Source organism: Lampris incognitus, chromosome 14 (genome assembly GCF_029633865.1).
Source record: "Lampris incognitus isolate fLamInc1 chromosome 14, fLamInc1.hap2, whole genome shotgun sequence".
NCBI lineage: Eukaryota > Metazoa > Chordata > Actinopteri > Lampriformes > Lampridae > Lampris > Lampris incognitus.
The window spans coordinates 26,515,267-26,535,929 of NC_079224.1; the positions used below are offsets into that span (position 1 = coordinate 26,515,267).

The 20,663-nt window shown below is 44.1% G+C and overlaps 1 protein-coding gene across 2 annotated transcripts in view; it reads left to right on the plus strand.

Annotated features, from left to right (window-relative positions):
- LOC130124555 (neuropilin-1a-like) overlaps positions 1-20,663 on the plus strand; it is a 94,814-nt gene that overhangs the window by 16,819 nt on the left and 57,332 nt on the right. For both annotated transcript variants that reach the window (XM_056293957.1, XM_056293958.1), the window contains exons 3-4: positions 7,026-7,207; positions 19,932-20,159. In XM_056293957.1, coding sequence (XP_056149932.1) covers positions 7,026-7,207; positions 19,932-20,159 — 410 coding nt within the window. The remainder of the gene's footprint in view (positions 1-7,025; positions 7,208-19,931; positions 20,160-20,663) is intronic.

The following is a 20,663-nucleotide window of genomic DNA, read 5'->3' on the forward strand; positions in this document are numbered from 1 at the left end:
ATAAGCAGCCTAACGTCAGTAGTTCACAGGTTGCTTTGCTGTAAAAGAACGTGATTTTTGTTTCTATTTTTTTCTTCCATGGGTTTCCAGGAGAATAACAGAGGGAGAGAGATTAGAAACACTGAGTCATCCCCAGCTGCTTTGTTGTGCTTTGCGGGAGAGGTGAAAGAACCAACAGCTTAAACTACGCCCCATGACAAAACTCTCCCATGATACCTTCCAGATGCGGGGTTAGACGGTAGCCGCGAGGTATGGCGGCGATGCAGCGCGGCTAGCATGTTAATGAGCGATGTGTTATGACTGGGGAAGGTGAAGGGTGTTTGCTAATAGCGTGGCATTCCAGCTCTTTGCATACACGCAAGGGATGCAGGCCCTTTGTTTTAAAAACTGCTATATAGTATTTATTTCTTCAACTCCTTGAATATAAATGAATATTCTAGGCAAACGGGTAACTGTTGTGTTATCTGGACATGATGTTGATATATTTGCCCTCTTGATTGTTGGCGGGCTTAAATGTGGGTCCGTTCACTATTTAAACTTGAGCTGCTTTTGTTTGTGCACTTACTTTCAGTGACTCTGCATGCAAGTGTCGTATCAGTGACCCAGGTGGAGTGGCGGCTGCCCTTGAGCAAGGCATTTGCCACAGACAGTTACATTTCCGGGGCACGAGCAGTCGGCATTGTTACCGTATGATTGGAAGAGTTGTAAGAGGAGGCTGGAGGGCCACAGCTGAGAGAGTCTCCTTAACTAGAGTGCCGAGAGACAGACCCCACTTCATTAAATGGGTTGTCTCGCTAAGTACCAACCACCTCCAGTCAGGACTGACAGACTGAGTGTTGCTATCTGCACCATGCATACACACACACACATGTGCATATATGAGCAAACATACATGTATGCACTCACCATATTTCATCCACTCTGTTCTTATTACGTTCTTTCTTTCTGTTTTCTTTATCCTCTCCTTTTTCTCATCATCCTCTCATTATTTTTCCTTTTCTCCCTTCCTTTATCTCTGCTCTCTCCCTCTTACTCCTTTTATTACTCTTGGTCACCCCTTCTCTCTCTCACTTTGTGTCTTTGCCTCTCTTTAGGCGTTTTTACACAGCGATCCTGTAATACTGCCGTAATCAAGACCTGCATTTACGCCGGCTTTGTTTTTTACACAGAACCAAACAAAGGCGGCATCATGCCGCCCCAGTGGTGCTACAGAACATAGCATACATAGCATGCCGGCGTTCCGGCATCAGAGGCGGCGTGACGTGTAGCACATCAGCGTCGGTTGTCCTGTCCTTGCAGCTGTCCCTTCAACACAAACATCGATCCGGCTCTGTGACTACCTCCGCTGCCGGCTTAATGCTGGAACAACAACCCCCCCCCCCCCCCATCCTGTGTTCATACCTTTTACACAGAATGGCAAGGCGGCTCAATGGTGCCTTGAAAAGGCTGTGTAAAAAGCTTATTTGTCCCTCTCTACTTAACTTGTTGCTCTTTGACTCTATTTCTCCCTCTCAATATTCCTTCCTATTATTATATTTTTGCCATGCTGTCTCCTTTCCTCGGTTCCCTCGTTCACCCCATGGCTCTACTCTTTACAAGCCCATCTACTGTAAGACAAGGTGGAGTGGTGGAGAGGGGGCTGATGCCCATGAATAGAAATGCGATCACTAAACCATTACCATAGGCACTAAGACTTTACAAGTGAGCACTTAAGACCATTTCTCACCGGGCACGTAAAGCCTTCTGCACACCGAGCAAGAAAAAGAGAGGGAGGGAGAACAGAGTTTATATGCGCACGGCTTGAACAGTTGATTTAAACATTGAAAATGTTGTTTAAGCCCTGAGCTACAGGCGCTACCCGTGGGTTATTTGAGTAAATAGGTTTGCCTATGAATGACTATGTTTGACAGTGTAGCAAGTTGTTTTGCTGTAAATAAACTTTGCCTGTTCAGCTTATTTCCTATTAATTTCTTCACATAATGTCCCTGCATTCATGTGTGCTGGTTTGATACTAATTAAAAATGTATAAATAGGGCGTCTGGGTAATGTAGTGGTCTATTCCGTTGCCTACCAACACGGGGACCGCCAGTTCGAAGCCCCGTGTTACCTCTGGCTCAGTCAGGCGACCCTACAGACATAATTGGCCATGTCTGCGGGTGGGAAGCTGGATGTGGGTATGTGTCCTGGTTACTGCACTAGCACCTCCTCTGGTAGGTCGGGGCGCCTGTTCAGGGGTGAGGGGGAACTGGAGGGAATAACGTGATCCTCCCACACACTACGTCCCCCTGGCAAAACTCCTCACTGTCAGGTAAAAAGAAGCAGCTGGCGACTCCACATGTATCGGAGGAAGCATGCAGTAGTCTGCAGCCCTCTCCGGATTGGCAGAGGGTGGAACAGCGACCGGGACGGCTTGGCAGAGTGGGGTAATTGGCCAAGTACAATTGGGGAGGGAAAAAAAAAGGGGGGGAAATGTTTTAGAAAAAAAAACTTAACTAAAAATTATATTCCCTACACTTAAAGATACCACAAGACTAAGCTGTTTTAACCTGATAAATAAAGTGTAAAACAATACTTTCAGTTTTGTTTTTACCTGATTTACGAGATTTATATACTTGATTCATTTTGACTTGTATGTACTTGTAGAACTTACACAGTTCTACACAGTAATTGCTACAATATCACTAAATCAGCGTGTGTGTAATAAACAAGATGTCTTCATCTCTGTTATTAGGTGTTATGAATAGTCCATGCAGTGATCTTCAGGTTGTCCAAGGTGTGTATAAAGGCATTTGGGAGAAGGCCTTTCAAGAAAACATCCGATCTTAAAAGCGGAAACTTTTTTCTACTAATTAGAAAAAAGGGTGCCTTATTTCCAAATGAATCACAGCACTTTTTTTTGTTTTATTTTAATTGATCAAAATTTACCGCATGGAATTAATGGGCTTGGGGCCATAATTCCTGCACGCTCTGTTGAGGATCATGGTGGCCCTACTACGACCACTTTTGGCTTCTCCCGTTAGGGGTCGCCACAGCGGATTAAACGTTTCCATACCTTCCTGTCCTCTGCATCTTCCTCTGTCACACCAGCCACCTGCATGTCCTCTCTCACCACATCCATAAACCCCCTCTTTGGCCTTCCTCTTTTCCTCTTTCCTGGCAGCTCCATATTCAGCATCCTTCTCCCAATACACCCAGCATCTCTCCTCCACACATGTCCAAGCCATCTCAATCTTGCCTCTGTTGTTCCAAGTACCTTCCTAGCTGTCTCCCTCACTATTTCTGCAGTGGTTGCCCAGCCATCTGGCAACTCTTCACTACCACCCAGTGCCTGTCTTAACTCCTCCCTGAACTCCACACAACAGCCTTCCTTCTTCAACTTCCACCATTTCATCCTTGGCTCTGCCTTCACTCTCTTCCTCTTCTTGGTCTCCAAAGTCATAGTCTTACAGACTATGATGGCCCTCAATACAAGTTCAAAATAAGACTGTCATTAAAGTTGGACGAAGATGATAGTGTTATTTCCATCCTCTATCAGGGCTTGACATTAAAGGTGCAATCTGCTACTGATACACAGTGCAACTGTCCGCCCCACTCCTGTCGTTATTTTGATCACACTTTGTAAGTGTTCTTCACATTATAATTGCAAACAAGAAAACCAGCCAATGCCACATTGCCTTCCCTTCATTTTGAGACCTTTCATTGCCTCCGTTTCTCAAACAAATACACAATGTTGAGCTGATAGTGAGACAAATCAGGTTTGTTTGTTGCAGTCCTCCACATAGCTGTGGCAGCACGTGCCAATACAGATTATACCTTTTAAGTTTTTGGGCCACTTGTCTGAAGGCTGAGGTCTTTATTCAAAAGTCTAAACACAACAACTAACTCTGGCTTGAATATTGTAGTGATTGGAGCGCATCAGATACATGTCACTGTTGTAAATAGAGGAGGTCCGCTAGCTGATGAAAAATGCATCCATGGAGCTTGAGGCAGTGTTCAACGTCTTGGTAGCAGAAAGACCTGGGAAAACACAAGGCGTGTTTCAAAGATGACAGACAATTCAGTTGACTTGCTGATACTTTTTTTACTTGTCCAATTGAACAACTAGCAAAGGTGCTCTACTTGTCCGTTGATGAAGTTTCCTTGTCCCGGACAAGTGTTGATGTTGAGCCCTGTCTGTAAATGGGAGATGCGTTGTAACTGTTTTCAGATCTATTGAGGATTTCCTGCTGGGTCGGGTGTTCTTCGTGTGTTAAGTGTACAGTTTCTCAGAAGGAAACCAACCCGCCAGAGGTGACCATTATATACAAGCAGAGAACAACAAATCTCACATCTAGTCAAACCTCACCTCTCAAAGCGCTCACTTTACGCTAACATTGTTAGTTGCAAGAAAATGAATTGTTTACAGTTTAGTTCCCTGCTGAACTGCTGTGTTGAGCTTTTCCTGGTGGATGAACAAGTCCGGCTGTTTAATCACTGCAAACATGCTGATCATGAAGCTACCTGTCATAGCTATTGCTGATGTGTGCCCTACAAGCTTTAGGTGAGAAGTTAGCCTAGCTTAGCAATTTCTTCAGCTTGTTCACAGTGGAAATCCTGTCTTTGACATTTTCCTGTGCAGGGTAAGGTTTTACTGTGCAGAAATTTTGTTTTTCTTCTTGGCTCTGCTTGGCTTTCACGAACTCAACCCTCCACTTATCTACACCGGGAGCTTCCCAGTGTAATCACCATCCTCTACTTTGGACGGACAACTGTACTGGAGTAGTACGGGTTATGTTAGTAGTATGGGGGTTATGTTATCTTGCTAAAAGGAATTCAGCTTAGGGAGGAGGAATCAGAACATCCCATTCACTTTCAGGGACAGATTTGCCATCAGCCTGAGCCCCTTAACATTTTGCAAGCTCTTGCTGATTTTTGTTTTTATCTAGTTCAGTATTAGTAGCTGAAATCCGAGCATGGTTGTTTCCACAGTTGGTTCCAAGAGGAAGAAATTAGTTATATTTATAACTTTGTAATGTAATATTTGCTTGTGCGGCTCATATGAAAACAAAGGGCTGTATAAACATGGCAACAAAAAAAAAAAGACAAAAGAATCACAACTTAGCAATGAGGCCATGAAATAGAACAAGCATTTACAGGCCAATGCAACACAAATAAAACCAATAAAAACCAACTGCATGGATTCTCCTTACCCTGCCCTGTTCATTTTGTTAGCCTAACCTTTGCTGGCTTTACAAAGGCTTGCTGAAGCCTGTAAGGGCCTGGAAAGCAAAAGCTAGGTCACCTTTGGTCAGCTAAATGTGTTTAAAAGAGGGGGCTTGTGTAAAGAAACAGCTCTGAGCTCACCCATTCTACGCTAACATTCTTTCATTCTTTGTCTGATCAGACATGTGAGATATCGATCATGCTGTAATTGAATTAGCCACAGTGTAGCTCAGAGATGAGGCTGGGTGGCATTTATCAAGAAAGAATGTCCTCACTGTGTCACATGCAGGGGCACATGTATACACCCACCCACACACACACACACACACACACACACACACACACAAATGTATATATATATATATATATATATATATATATATATATATAATCCACTCCTCATTAGTTGCGCACTCACAACACCATTGACAGTTTCGGAAAAAAAAACGCTATATACATATATACACACACACACACACACACACACACCCACACATGTGAACATTCTGTCAGATGACAGGCACACTTGGGATCATAGATACACACACATATATTTGGTACAAACACAGGGATACTCATACATATGCAATCACATACTTACATATGCACACACACACAGATGGATAATATGTGCACATGCCTGCAAAACATTCACACTTTAAAGTACACATGTATGAACATAAGCATAGATACAGACACTAACACACACACATACAGACACATATACACGGCTTGAAAACACTCAGTATACACATCACACATACCCACAGAAAAAAGACACAGAGAACACACACTTCAGATGTACCAGAGACGGTAGGGTATGGAGGGGAGGTGACCGGCAGAAAATGAGGTGATGCAGTACTGGGAGTTTCACACGGATAACAGAGACTGATAAAGTCATCTTAGCTGCTCCACAGGCCTCAATGGGGCTCCTAGCATGCCGCTCTGCAACACATTCATTCTTTTGCTATCACAGCTCTCACTCCGTCTATCTATGTCTCTCTAACGCCCTCATTATTTCGACCCGCCTACCAGGATGAGAAACCTTTGTGGAGATAGCTGGTGTTAAAGCACAGTCCTCTGAAAGATCAAAGTTTGAAGAGTATTCACAACATGTGACAGATGGCTAGAATAGTTGCTGTTGTTTGATGTGGGGACTTTTCCAAAATTCACAAGTGTGGATTGAGGATCCCTCCATTTTCTCCTTTTTTATACTTTGTAGCCCTTTTATGTTTTGACAGTGATAAATAAATATCAAGCACAATAAAACTGAAAGACTTGTCAGCAGGCAACAACAAATACTATCCCATAATCAGACCTGCTTAGGGACGTGCAGGAATGTAGTCTGGGTGTCATCTTTGCAGACGTGCATTAGCAACTTAGAGAGGTTAATGGCGCGCACTGTCAAAAGGCATGGTCTCGTATCACGAAGAGACAGTGCAAGACATATGGCAACGGTAGACTACTACTCGTCTTGTTTGGTCATTGTTACAGAAACAACCAACAAAAGACACAAAAATCAAATATATTCTCCGAAACATTGATAAAAACATGAATTTAACGTTTGATACCGTGGTGGTCAAACTGAATTGAGATGGGTTTGCTTTCCCACTGCATCCCTGAGAGTGAACAACCAATCATTCCGCTGTACCATGAGGAAATCCCCCTCAGTATGACATGTAAATAAATTATAATCTCACATACATGAAGATATTATTGCTGGTGTACTGAGTTATGTTAATTGCAACAACAATAACAGCAAACTAACCAAGTTAAAAAAAAACAAGCATCGGTGACTTAATTCATCTGTCTTCTTCCCCCAGGTACGACTATGTGGAGGTGTATAATGGTGGGGATGAAAGGTCCCCCATGGTGGGGAAGTTCTGTGGGAAGATTGCCCCCTCTCCCATCATCTCTAGCGGCAACCAGCTCCTCATCAAGTTTGTCTCCGACTACGAGACCCATGGGGCGGGCTTCTCTGTGCGCTATGAGGTCTTTAAGACAGGTAAGATGTTACTTTGGTCAGGGCTTTTTTTGTTTCATCAACATTATTCTTATGTATTTTCTGACCCCCCCCCCCATCCGCCGACCCCACGTTGTATGAAAATGACTCCATCCAACCAGAGAGTGAACACAAAACAGATAAAAAGGCACAAAGATCAAGGAAATAAAAGCAAAAGGAAAAATAAAACATATAAAGGAAAAATAATGTAAAAAGAGAGAAGGGTGGGTTTGTGTTGCTTGGTTTTAAAGAACTGTTCTATAGAGGTACGTCAGTGTCCATATTCTTCACAAGGTTGGGAATTCCTTCCAGACTGTATGAAGTGTCCCTGTAGACTGGGTCCCAGTAGTTGTTTTGTTTTTTTGTCAGTGTTGCATTCAGTACACCTCCAAGGCAAAAGGTTGTCCCTGTGGTTAAAGTGTCATAACTGATCCTAGCAGCACACACTGCAAGCCCATATAAGAGGACACATGTCCTGAGGGAAGGCCCTGTAGCACAGCATTCAATGCCTACTGGTTCACTTATGATAATACAAACAGGGACATCAGCTTAATACTGCAAGTGGAATGGAAATAGAAGTCGTTTGGCTGCGGTATCCTCGATAAAGTCCAATGAATGTGATGAATCACTTTATGGAAAGTAGTCCATTTAAATTCAAATGTAGTTTAGCCAAGTTTCATTAGGGTTCTGTGGTTTGTTCTTTAGCTCTTGGATCAATGTCAGACTTTTTTTTTTTTGCTTTTGCTGTTTTTTTAGTATTTCAGGAGAGGCTCTACAAGTCATTATAACAAATTAAACAAATTGAATATATAACACTGCCCTTCTTATGTGCCATACATGCATTAAATTCATACACTGAGATTTTTTTTGTTTTGTTTTTGTTCAGTCATCTTGATTGTATCAGCATACCATTAAACCAGCAAACTCAAATGACCTTTAAGAATACAGAGATAAAAAAAAAAGGTGTCCCATAAGACATCTAGTATTGTACAAAAGCTACAAGCTAATGTATGGTACACTGGCCTCTTACTGCATGCCAAACGAACTCAGAGACACAGTAGTCCACTGGGAGAACAGAGTGTCCCACTGCGTGCAGGACGCTAACTTAAAGGACCTAGATGAACATTGTCCATCAAGGAAGGAACTTTGCTCGCACATCCCACATTTGTGTTTGCTTTGAGTGGGCCCCAGATGGTAAGTCTGCTAACAGGGACATGAGGTGAACCTGATAACAATAAGGACATATATGTTCACTTGAGGGAATTTTTTTCGAACCTGTAGACCAATAATTACAAACAGAGGCACAAATTTGTACATCACAGTACAGAAATAAACTTGTGCCTGACTCCCTGTGCGCATTTGTTGAAAAGCACTGGGCTGCATCATAAAAACTGGATAGCAAATTGGTTCTATGTGCGAAACGGTGGCTTAGTAATTAGAGCTGGTGCTTTATAGGATAAGGACTCTGGGTTTGAGTGAAGTCCACGTGTCAAGAGCATGCATGCTTTCCCCACATTTGCATCACAGAAACTTGTGGTTTTCTTGTACCACGGTCCAAAAGCATGCATGTGAGGTAAACTGGACATTCAAAATTGCCCATAGGTATGACTGGTCTGTAAGTGATTAGGTATGCTGGCTCGGCAATGGACTGGCAACCTGTCCAGGGTGTCTCCTAGCCTATTGTCCAGGGCCTGTTGTACTATTCGTCAGCTCACTGTGATCCGGAATTGGATTGTAGTATATATAGAGAATGAATGTAGTCAAATAAAAGAGAATGAAAGTAGTTCTCTTTGGTACAGTTGATAAAATATGACACTAACAATGCCAGCGTTAGTGGTTTGATTCCTACTGATGTCACCCAGGCTCAGTAACACTTGGCACTGTAAGGTGATTTGGATAAGAGTTCCCACCTTAGTGTCAATGGACATCATTATGGAGTTAATTCAAGAGAAACTGCCATTATTTGTATTTATTCACATCTCAGCAGGACTGGGTGCAGGTGTCAGAACAATATTGTGTCTACATGATACCTGTGAGGCCCTCCAGACTGCTACTGTTCTAGATGTGCGATTGTTTAAACGGGGAGACAGAGGGAAGTGTTTCCTGTTGTGGGAAGCTCTCCCTTCATGTGACTCCTTTCTCCTGGAAACTGTTCTCCTGCAGGATGGATGGTTGAAAAAGAGATTGGAATTTTCCACTGGCGTGTGTGTGTGTGTGTGTGTGTGTGTGTGTGCGTGCGTGCGTGCGTGCGTGCGTGTGCGCGTGTGTGTTTGTGTTTGTGTATTATTGTGTGTGTTAGTGTATTATTGTGTGTGTGTGTGTGTGTGCGTGTGTGTGTGTGTGTGTGTGTGTGTGTGTGTATGTGTATGTGTATGTATGTGTATGTGTTTGTGTATGTATGTGTGTTGCAGAAGGGTGCATAGGACCCAAGGCTCATTTAGCTAATGGTGTGTTTGTCCTTGGAGGCAGCGGGGGTGACCTGCAGATGAGATTGATGCTCTGACATAGGAGAACGGCTCTGAATCTAGGACAGGTTGTGTGTGTGTGTGTGTGTGTGTGTGTGTGTGTGTGTGTGTGTGTGTGTGTGTGTGTGTGTGTGTGTGTGTGTGTGTGTGTCCTCATATGTGTTAATATGTCTGTGCTCACCTAGTTTTGCGCAGATGTGTGTTCCAGCATGCATGAAATTCTTCCTCAGTGTGCGCCTGTATGTACCAATAATGTGTGTTACTTTGTGTGTGTGTGTGTGTGTGTTATGATAGACATGTATACTGGCCTCAATATGATTCCTGTAGCCTCTAACAAATTAGAAGCCACACCTGTGTCGCGGTCACCCTAATCCATATTGCCCCTTCTGTTTCGTCACATTTAAAGGACTTTTCAGTCATGCCTGCATATGCCCCCCCCACAGTGCATATGCCCCCCCCCCACAGTGGCATCACTGCTCTCATGTAGAAATATTCTTTAGTAGAGCTGGAATTTCTCTCTCTCTATTGCATGGTGATGCTGCACCACAGCCGTTTGCTCAGTCAATGGGGGGCAACTGGTATTTAATTCTGTTTTTGCCTGATGGTTTCGAGCCCTTTGGGAGCGTGTGACTTGAACCACTTTTTAAAAAGACCTCTTTGGACGTGTTAATGTAAAGGAGTTACTTATGTTGATGTTGCGAAATAGATATGTCATTGTTGAAGTTTTGTTTTATGTAATAAAGAGTTGTTTGAAATTCAACACTCTCTCTCGCTCTCAAATTGAAATTTGCTTTATTGGCATGACAAGCATTCTCATATTGCCAAAGCATTATTAACATATGATACAAAATACTTAATGTCATAACAAACAATACAAATAAGATAAGACAGTTGAAAACAAACAAACACAAACAAACAGACAGACATATTAGTGAAGTGATTTTAGTCACTCATTGTCCCTCACTTTGTGGCAGCTGCTACATACTTTGCTGCCAACCATGAACATTCAGCTTTCTCACCTAATAAGTAGGGGTCTAAGTCTCTCTCTCTCTCTCTCTCTCTCTCTCTCTCTCTCTCTCTCTCTCTCTCTCTCTCTCTCTCTCTCTCTCTCTCTCTCTCTCTCTCACACACACACACACACACACAAACAAACTCTGTTCTCTTTCTTTGTCTCTCCCTGTTTTTCTTCTCTCTATGCCTGTTGTACTCTCTCATGTCATTGTGTACCGCTCTCTCGCTACCTCTGATTGTCGCTCTCTGCTTTCTCTCTCTCGGTGTCTCTGTCCTGCTTGTGCTTTCTCTCACTCCCTCGTTTGCTCTTTTGCTCCGTACTTCACCCTCAAACATTCCCTGCTCTCTCTCCTCATCTCCTCTCCACCCCTCAACACCACTTCCCCCCGGGTCTATCATTACGATAAGAAAACAGAAAACACCGCCAGACCAGCCCAGAGCGGCGGCCCTCGTTCAGATGACAAGCTTCGCTTGCCGGTAAAGACAGCACAGGGCAGCTGCGGTTGCATATATCTGACTCGCACAACCCCAAACTGTGACCCCGCCCTCTTTTGACTACAGAATACATATCAGAGGTACATATCAGGAGTTGTATAAGTGATAGCCAGTGGGCGCTCTTCGCAAAGAGAAGCGTATTTCTGACCCAGCCCTCTCCCGTACCGCTAGCATTTTATGGTGGGCCTGGAAACCAGAAACACATGTCTCTGTGGTTTGGCAGTCGCAAGGAGTTTTGCTAGACCACTCTGGGTTCCTTGTGATGGTCCTTGATAGGTGAAAGAGAGATGAAGGGAGGGATGGGTGAAGGAAAAGTGGATTGGTTACTGTGAGAGGGACCATACACTGACAACGGAGTCATTCATACACACACCCATCGTACCCATGTGGCCGTGCTCTGTCAAACATCCACACACAAACCTGACTCCTGTTTTACACAGATTTCCCTCATCTTTCTCTACGTGAGTATACACACACACACACACACACACTCCCTCCTCCCTCCCTCTCTCTCTCACTCACTCTCACACACACACACACACACACACACACACACACACACACACACACACACACACTCCCTCCTCCCTCTCTCTCTCTCCCTCACTCACTCACACACACACTCCCTCTCTCTTTTTCACACTCTCTCTCTCGCTCTCACTCACTCACACACAAAAATTCATACATGCAACTTTTCACTCATGGGTTTACTCCACCTCGCCACACAGAAATGAATACAAACACATGTGTACACATAATTCCACACATAAATTTAGCTTCTGTTTTACACACATCTTCTTCAACATTCTGCACATCTGCACACACACACACACACACACACACACACACACACACACACACACACACACACACACACACACACACACACATACCAACAATTCACTGGACACATGAACTCTGACATGGTCCCCCCAACAAAACGCTAAACAAACACAGACACGCAGACAGTCGTATGTGTACCAGCTGAGCAGCACCAGCCTCACCCCTCACCTCCCATCATTCCCTGCCGTTCTTCATGTCACCTAGTTAATGACGCCACCTGTGTCAACAGCAAGGGCTCCACTGGGGTGTGTGTGTGTATGTGTGTGTGTGTGTGCGTCCATGCCTCTGTGAATGCATGCCTCTGTGCATGCCTTTGCTACATACATAATGTGCAATGAGTTAGTGTACAAATGCGGGTTTATTTTGTTGTGTTTCTGTGTGTGTGTGTGTGTGTGTGTGTGTGTGTGTGTGTGTGTGTGTGTGTGTGTGTGTGTGTGTGTGTGTGTGTGTGTGTGTGTACTTGTGTCTGTGTGTGTCTAGTGATTCGTTGGTATGTATGTACGTGTGTGTGTGTCTGTGTGTGTGCGCACGCACACATTCCTCTGTGATTTTGCTACATCCATATTGTGCAATGAGTTAATGTACAAATGTGGGATTATTTTGTTGTTTGTGTGTGTGTTTGTGTGTGTGTGTGTGTGACTGTGAGTACATATGTGTGTGTGTTAATATACTGTGTTTGTATCTGTCATCATGCCTTTATGTTTATACCGTGGCTCAGATAACACACAGGTCTGAAGAACCCCCAATCAAACACACACACACACACACACACCTCCAAGCAATTTGACCTCCCATCAACAACTCGTTCCCTCTGCTGAGGGGTCGCTGCCCATCCTGTGACCCTGTTGATGTCGCTTCACGACAAGCTAGTTGTGAACTGCCAGTCTGTTTGAGTGACGTGTGTGGATGTGGACGGGCAGGACGTCTTTGCCCTGTGTCTGTGTTTGAGTGTTGTATGTGTGGGATGTTTGTAAGGATAATCAGCAAAAACAGAGAGGAGGTCAACTGACAAACACAAAACACAAGACAGAACGTTGTTTAGCTTCCACGTTTTGGTCAAAACTTTAATGCTGTTATTAAGAATTACTTTGATAAAACATGAAACTTTTTTTTTTCCTTTATTTTTTTCCCCTTTTTCTCCCCAACTGTATCCGTCCAATTACCCCACTCTCCCGAGCCATCCCGGTTGCTGCTCCACCCCCTTTGCCAATCCGGGCATGGCTGCAGACGACCACATGCCTCCTCCAATACATGTGGAGACGCCAGCTGCTTCTTTTCACCTGACAGTGAGGAGTTTCACCAGAGGGATGTAGCGCATGGAAGGATCACGCTATTCCCCCCAGTTCCCCCTCCCCCCTGAACAGGCGCCCCGACCGACCAGAGGAGGCGCTAGTGCAGCGACCAGGACACATACCCATATCCGGCTTCCCACCTGCAGACACGGCCAATTGTGTCTGTAGGGATGCCCGACCAAGCCGGAGGTAACACGGGGATTCGAACCGGCGAGCCCCGTGTTGGTAGGCAACAGAATAGACCACCATGCCGCCCGGATTTCCCTAACACATGAAAAGTTTTAATGAGAGAATGCACTTGAGCCATTGCCCATACACATTGGTGCGCCATGTTATTGTGTTTTTCTGTGTGTACCATGGTATGTGTGTTTTCCTGAAGGTCAAGTACTAAACTGGGCTTCCATGTTTTGCTGTTGTGATGGGTGTGTTGATGCAGCTTCTTCCCTGTCTACCACAGACAGGCCGAAAACTTTCTCCACCTCAGATGCTCGTCTTAGCTCTGATGCACCTGAGGCTGAATCTGCCAGTCATGCACATTGTGCACCTCTTCTGCATAGACCAAAAGACTGTGTCCACCATGTTCAGAAACACCATAGTGCATCATTTACACACCTCAGCCCTTTGGTGCACTGGTCAGAGACACTGCTTGCAAGGCAGTATGCCACATCAGTTTTGTGCGGGATTTTGCCTGTGTATAGTCAATCCTTGTGTTTTTCCCTGAAGATTGTTGTGTTGTTATTCTATGTTAAGTACACCGAGAGCCACGAAACTGGAGTCAAATTCCATGTGTGTAAACTTACATGGCCAATAAATCTGATTCTGATTCTGATTTTGGCAATTGTGTTGCGGTTATTATGGACTGCATTGAAATTAACATTGAGAGTATCAGACCTGAAAGCTAGAGCACAGACATTTTCCTACTAAACACCCCAAGCACACCATAAAGTAGCTCACTGGCCTTACACCACAGGGAGCTACTATCTCTTATATTTCCAAACGGTGGGGAGGTCATCCCAGTGACAAGCATGTGACTGAGAACAGTGGTCTTCTTCATAAACTATTGCCTGGAGACTTGGTGTTGGCGGATCATGGATTTGACATCAGGGACAGTGTTGGACACATGTGTGCAGAAGTGAACATCCCTGCATTCACAAGAGGATGCTGCCAGCTGGATGCAAAAGATGTGGAGGAGACACCGATAGCTCACCTCAGGGTCCATGTTGAGAGGGTGATTGGATGTGTATGCACCACGTACACCATACTAAGTGAGACCATACCAGTGAGCATGGTGCTCCCATGTGAAGGCGAAGACATGATTTTCCATGACAAGATTGTGTCTGTGTGCTGTGCCTTGACTAATATGTGCCCTAGTGTTGTTACGAAACCATCCATCCATTATCCAAACCGCTTATCCTGCTCTCAGGGTTGCGGGGATGCTGGGGCCTATCCCAGCAGTCATTGGGCGGCAGGCAGGGAGACACCCTGGACAGACTGCCAGTCCATCACAGGGCCGATATACACACACAAATCTAGTTAAAATGTATACTTTTTACATAACCCCCCATGTGATGACTGCATTAACAGCATTATTCATATGTTGCATACCACATATTACCATAATAAATTATGCAAAATTACTCCAGCTCTTAATCTCTGTATTTATGTAACATAATAATAATTATTGCAATGCTGAAGAAAATATGTGTAAAGTTCACAGTACCAATACAGTGCAAATACAACAGGTAAAAGAAGTGGCAGTGTAACCTTCAAGTACTAACATTTCAAGTACAAGTGAGATTTTTTTAAAAAAAGGCAAATATAAAAATATAAAGAGTAAAACGACATAAAAACTACTGCTTTGAAAAGTCCAGATAGCAACTGGTAAGTCCAGATAGCAACTGCTTAAGTGTGCGTGCAGCAGCTCAAGTAAAATACAAAGGCAAATATATATATATATAAAGATAAAAACTGAACATAAAAGCTATTGCACTGAAAAGTCCAAATAGCGACTGTGTCTTCTGCGTAAGTGCAACATGTCAATTAAAATAAAAAGGCAAGTATAAAAAAATGTAAAGATACAAATTAAAGACACAAACTATGAACAAAAAAGTGTGTATTCAGCAATAAATAAGGGGGATATAAATACAAAAACACACTTGTGCTCCACTGTTTCAGTTCATCTGTGTGCATGTGGCACAGAACCATGGCTCACTAGCTGAAGGTGCCCAGTCCCACACACCCGCGGTGGAACCACTGGAGTGCACATTTTTCGTTGTCACAAGCCACATGTCGTCCTGGTCTTCAGGCCCCCTGCAAAGGCACCACAGTTTGTGTATGTTCTCTGGAGCCCATTTTCTTGGCCTTCTTGTGCGAGATGGATGTAACTTGGTTAAAGGCTTAGCATGCGGCATTGTGGAGGCTGCTCGGGTGTAGCAACAAGCCACAAGCTCAGGTAGAGAAGAAGCCTTGAGGAAAAACTCCTGCGCCTTTTTCAGAAGTATTGTCCAAAAGTTCACATCCGGTGTGATCCGAATCACAACAGTCTTTCTGTGTCCACACTACAAAGTCACAAAACTCTGACCCAGTCACAAAGATCTGTGTTTGAGCTTGGCTGTAGTACTTGAGTGTTCGCTTGAAGTTTGGTTGTGAAGTTAGCTGGAGACGAAAGTTGCTGTCATCTACACAGGCCTGCAGGATGGAGTTGTTGCGGTACTTAAATATGCATTTGACATCCACACAGCCTTTTCCACAACATGTGCAGTGAATGAGCCCATCAGGTGATGCTCCAACTTCTGGAAATGATGGATTTATTATAAACCCACATTGCTCCACTTTCAGGTTCCCATGCTGGGATGCTGTCAGTGGGACATAGGTCTGCCTTGCTTCTTCTTTGTTGTCTAACCCCCATTTGATGGCAGCTGTGGTTGCTGCTTCTTTTTTTTTTTTTGGGTAGCACACAGTTGACATAGCTGGTCTGGCAACACTGGTGGACACAACAGTATGGATATTGGAAGCTGTTATTCTTCCTGCTGTTGATGTGTACCAGGCAGGGGATCAATGTTGCTGTCTCATCTGCGTTTCGACCAGAGCTTCCTGTTTCTCTGTTACTGCTACAATGTGCGTGAGGCCCTCACAGCGCTGGTGCAGGGCAGACAGTTCGCATCCATCCTTTCCTGGGTCACGAAGGTGCTCTAGGCATTACACGTGGCTTAACAGGGTCTGCATAATGATGGTAGTGGTCCTTCATTCCAGAAAGACATACAGCTTGTGAGTGTGCAAAATCTGAAGTAGGGGTGACAGGTCCGAAAGTGTGGGTCTTGGGGCCACACTGCGGCCAACACATGTCCGTATCCCTGACATTCTTCTCTCTCCACTGATGCACTTGTCGAGTGCCTTCTTCTTAGCTGCACCAGAGAAGTCTATCTTGTAGCCCACCTCTGCTTGGACCTTGTCCACACTAGTGAGCGTTATCCAGTAGGCTGGAACGTCAGTGACCATCTTGGTCCCCCGTATCCACACTGCTACTTCAGTTTTAAACAGGAGAGCCCCAGCATGTGTGCAAGACTCTGCTATATGTCAGCAATGCATGTGCAGTGTACACACTCCCCTTGGCCGCTGGAACTGAGGATCACCCATGGCTTGATCGGAGGGTCACTAAGGTGTTGAGAGTGTAAAACTTAGGACATAATTAACATTTAATTATGAAATGAATGATGGGGGGGGCAATTAAAAGAGCCTTCACATTTACAGCTTATCACCACTACAGAAACTCGTCCAAAAAGGTGTAGAACCAACAGCAACAACAGTGTTTTTGCTGGAAAGCACCCTTAGTGAAAATAAACAACTTCAGCAAAATTTGGCCTAAGTGAAAAACAAACTGTAATGACTAAATGTGATGCAGTGTTGGCCTTGGAACAAGAAGTTGTGTTGTTGAGTTTAGAGTAGTGACACAGGTGTGTGTGTGGTGAGGGGTGATTACCTACCTTAGTGCGAACAACGGTTTTCTAGTTGTTGACTCTGAAAATCTGCAGGTCCAGCACCCATCCATCCATACGTATGTAAACTGAAGTTGGGCCTCAAGAGATTTATAATTTCTGACTGCTCGAATGTTTAAATGCTCACACCACCAACAAGGTAGAAAAACACGTCTGCAAATGTTACTTGCGGTAGCTCGTTGAGCTCACCCAACCACTCTTTGTGTTCATATGGATCGAGCTCAATAATTTCCTGTAATTTGGGTTTTTTTTCTCTCTGTTGATTTGTGTTTGTCGCTGTGTGCACATGGTTGCTGTAAGCAAAATGAATGTAAACAAAGAGGTGTGTCCCAAATAATGGCGACCACTACCCATAATGCAATGTGCTATCACATGGTTGCCTATTCACTATATAAAGTTGTGTAGCCAAACTGCTTCAGACTCAGGATAAAGCACTGTCTCCCTCGATCACTTTAATAAAGCTTGTTTTGCAAGTGAGATGCTGACTCATGATGACTGGTAAACAGATTTCCTAACAGTTTGTATCATTTAATGAGCTCTCCAACACGAGACACCTACCTGATAAAATGACTTCTTGCACAAGATCAAAACTAAGAAGTCCTTTGGAAGTGAGAGCAGTTTTACAAGCTGGGTATTCACCTTATAGAGATACTGATTTTCCAAACAAATTATAAAATGGAATATTTTTCCTGTTGTGAGGACTATGTGACATTTTAGTTTAACTCCGTTCAATTTGCTTGTGAGATTAATTGTAATTGAGTTGAAGATCTAATTATAATTAAGTTAGACGCAAACATATGATTGCTTTGCTGCTGTTTTGCATTTAAATTAAAGCTTGGCTTTTCTTCACATGCTGACATTTCATTTCATGCCAAGTGGAAATTCCCAGAAATAAATCAATCAAAACCAGCTCCAATTTCTCTCAAACTCTTGCCTGTGCCCGTAATGTCGCCTTGGCCTATTTTACATTTTTCATTCTACGGTTTATTTAGCTGACTTTGAATGAGCGCTGCAGTTCAATCAACTTCAGTGCCTTGACTGACAACATTAAAAAGCAGCCAAGACTGAGAATCTCAGAATAGATGTGACAAATACTCATATTTCCATGCCCTCGGTATTCATTTATAATACTGAGGTGCGGGGCCGAAGAGGTCTTCTCTTCACAAGTTTTTAATATTTTAGTCATTTTGGCTTTATAAGTAAGGATATTGGAGGGAAAATTAAGAAAATTTAAGAAGTAATGAGCCTTACTCAGGACCTTTCTGTGTAGGTGTGGGCTTTCACTCTACCTCAGTTTCCTCAAACAGGCCACAGATGTGCATGTGAGGTGAATATGTATGGTGTGTGTTGTGGCAGGTGTGTAAGCGACAGGAGAGGCTGCTCTGTTGCTGGCACTGTGCCGCTCCCAGTCTGGGAAGCGCCAGGAAGGACAAGACAGAGAAAGGGCAGTTGAGCATTGTTACAAGTGTGCGATCGGGCCTGAACCCACACAATGCACACTCCACACACCACTTTTGTCCCCAGGACTTGTGACAATTTATAGATACAACAACAAATTGATAGAAACGAAAAAAAAATTTCATGTAAAAAGATCATCTACTAGTTCCCACGGACACCACCATGAGGTGAAGCCACAGCAGTGTTAAGTGGCGGTGTCTCAGAGATGGATGCCGAGGGCACTTTAGGATAGTGTTGAGGTATGAGAGGAGGTTTATGGAATCAGTCTGAGATAGGAATGTTGACAGAATGATGGTCAGGGCAAGTACAGTGGACACAAACAGAACACTCCAGAAGATAATGGCTGTGATTAAGACACAGCTGTACTGTAGACATATGATGAAGGTCACTCTGTTGACTGGTTATGTGGGGTAGGCACAGATTGTGTTTGTGTGCGTGTATCTGTGTGAGTCTGTTTCTATCAATATGCGTCTATTCATGTGCATACATGACTCTGTGTGTGTGTGTGTGTGTGTGTGTGTGTGTGTGTGTGTGTGTGTGTGTGTGTGTGTGTGTGTGTGTGTGTGTGTGTGTGTGTGTGTGTGTGTGTGTGTGTCTCTGTTTTTGTAACTTGGCCATTAACAGTCCCTATAAACAGCCTCAAAGTGTCTTAAATGTCTGGAACAGTCATTTAAAACCCCAGTCTACTACTAGTGAAAACACAGATGGGCACTTGGCTCCAAGAAAGGAAGGGACCAATCGGGGCATCATCTGGGATTTGGAAGGAACAGTCTTAATTAGCTAGGAATGACCAGGTTTTTGTAACCGGAAACAATGGCTGATTTTGTGAAACTGGCCATTTCAGAGTTTGTCTGAGCCCGTTGTCTGAGCCTTGCAGCATACACAGTAGTTTTAAAAGGTTCCCCTCCCAAAAGCTATATTATCCATCCAGCTTTTGGGTCAAAACCAACAAACAAGTGAATGAACAAATAAACAGACAGACAGACAGACAGAACTATTCCATGACTATCTTTTAAAAGGTAGCAAAAATCTGAGGGACGATGTAGCCTTTCTGGCATGTGGTATGACTCCTTGTCCGCTAAACAACAAGTCACAATATATCAGTCTCCTTTCAGACATTAAAAAAGGCTTGACAGTTGACAAACTGGTTGATGTTTTCTACATGCAGGTCCAGAATGTTCCAGAAACTTCACAGCTCCCAGCGGTGTGATCAAGACGCCAGGCTTCCCAGAGAAGTACCCCAACAACCTTGAGTGCACTTTCATGATCTTCGCCCCCAAGATGTCAGAGATCATGGTGGAGTTTGACAGCTTCGACATGGAGCCCGACACCACTCCGCCTGCGGGGGCGGTCTGCCGATACGACTGGCTGGAGATCTGGGACGGCTTCCCTGCAGGTGAGAGACAGAGAGTGGGGTTTGGTGATGGCAGTTTGAGGGGTGGAGGTGGGGATGCAGAAAAAGAGGAATGGAAGAAAGGATGTAGTTCGAGGTTGAAAAGTTTTCTCTTTTTTATCAAAAGTTTTGCTTGAAACAAAACAGGACAATGAAGAGGGACAGGAAACAGGGTTGAGGGGGGGGGGACATGCAGCAATGGGCCTGATTCGGAGTTGAATTCCTGAGCCCAGATGTGGCACCTGTTAAGGTTAAAATGACAAAATAAATGCCCAGTTATGAGACAAGACTAAGCTGTTGAAGGTTTTGGTGATCCAAAAGCAACTTGGGGCCAAAATGATCTAACTGTCCATCCATCCATTATCCGAACCACTTATCCTGCTCTCAGGGTCGCGGAGATGCTGGAGCCTATCCCAGCAGTCATTGGGCGACAGGCGGGGAGATCACCAGGCCATCACACAGAGCCAACATCAAGACACACACACACACACACACACACACACACAC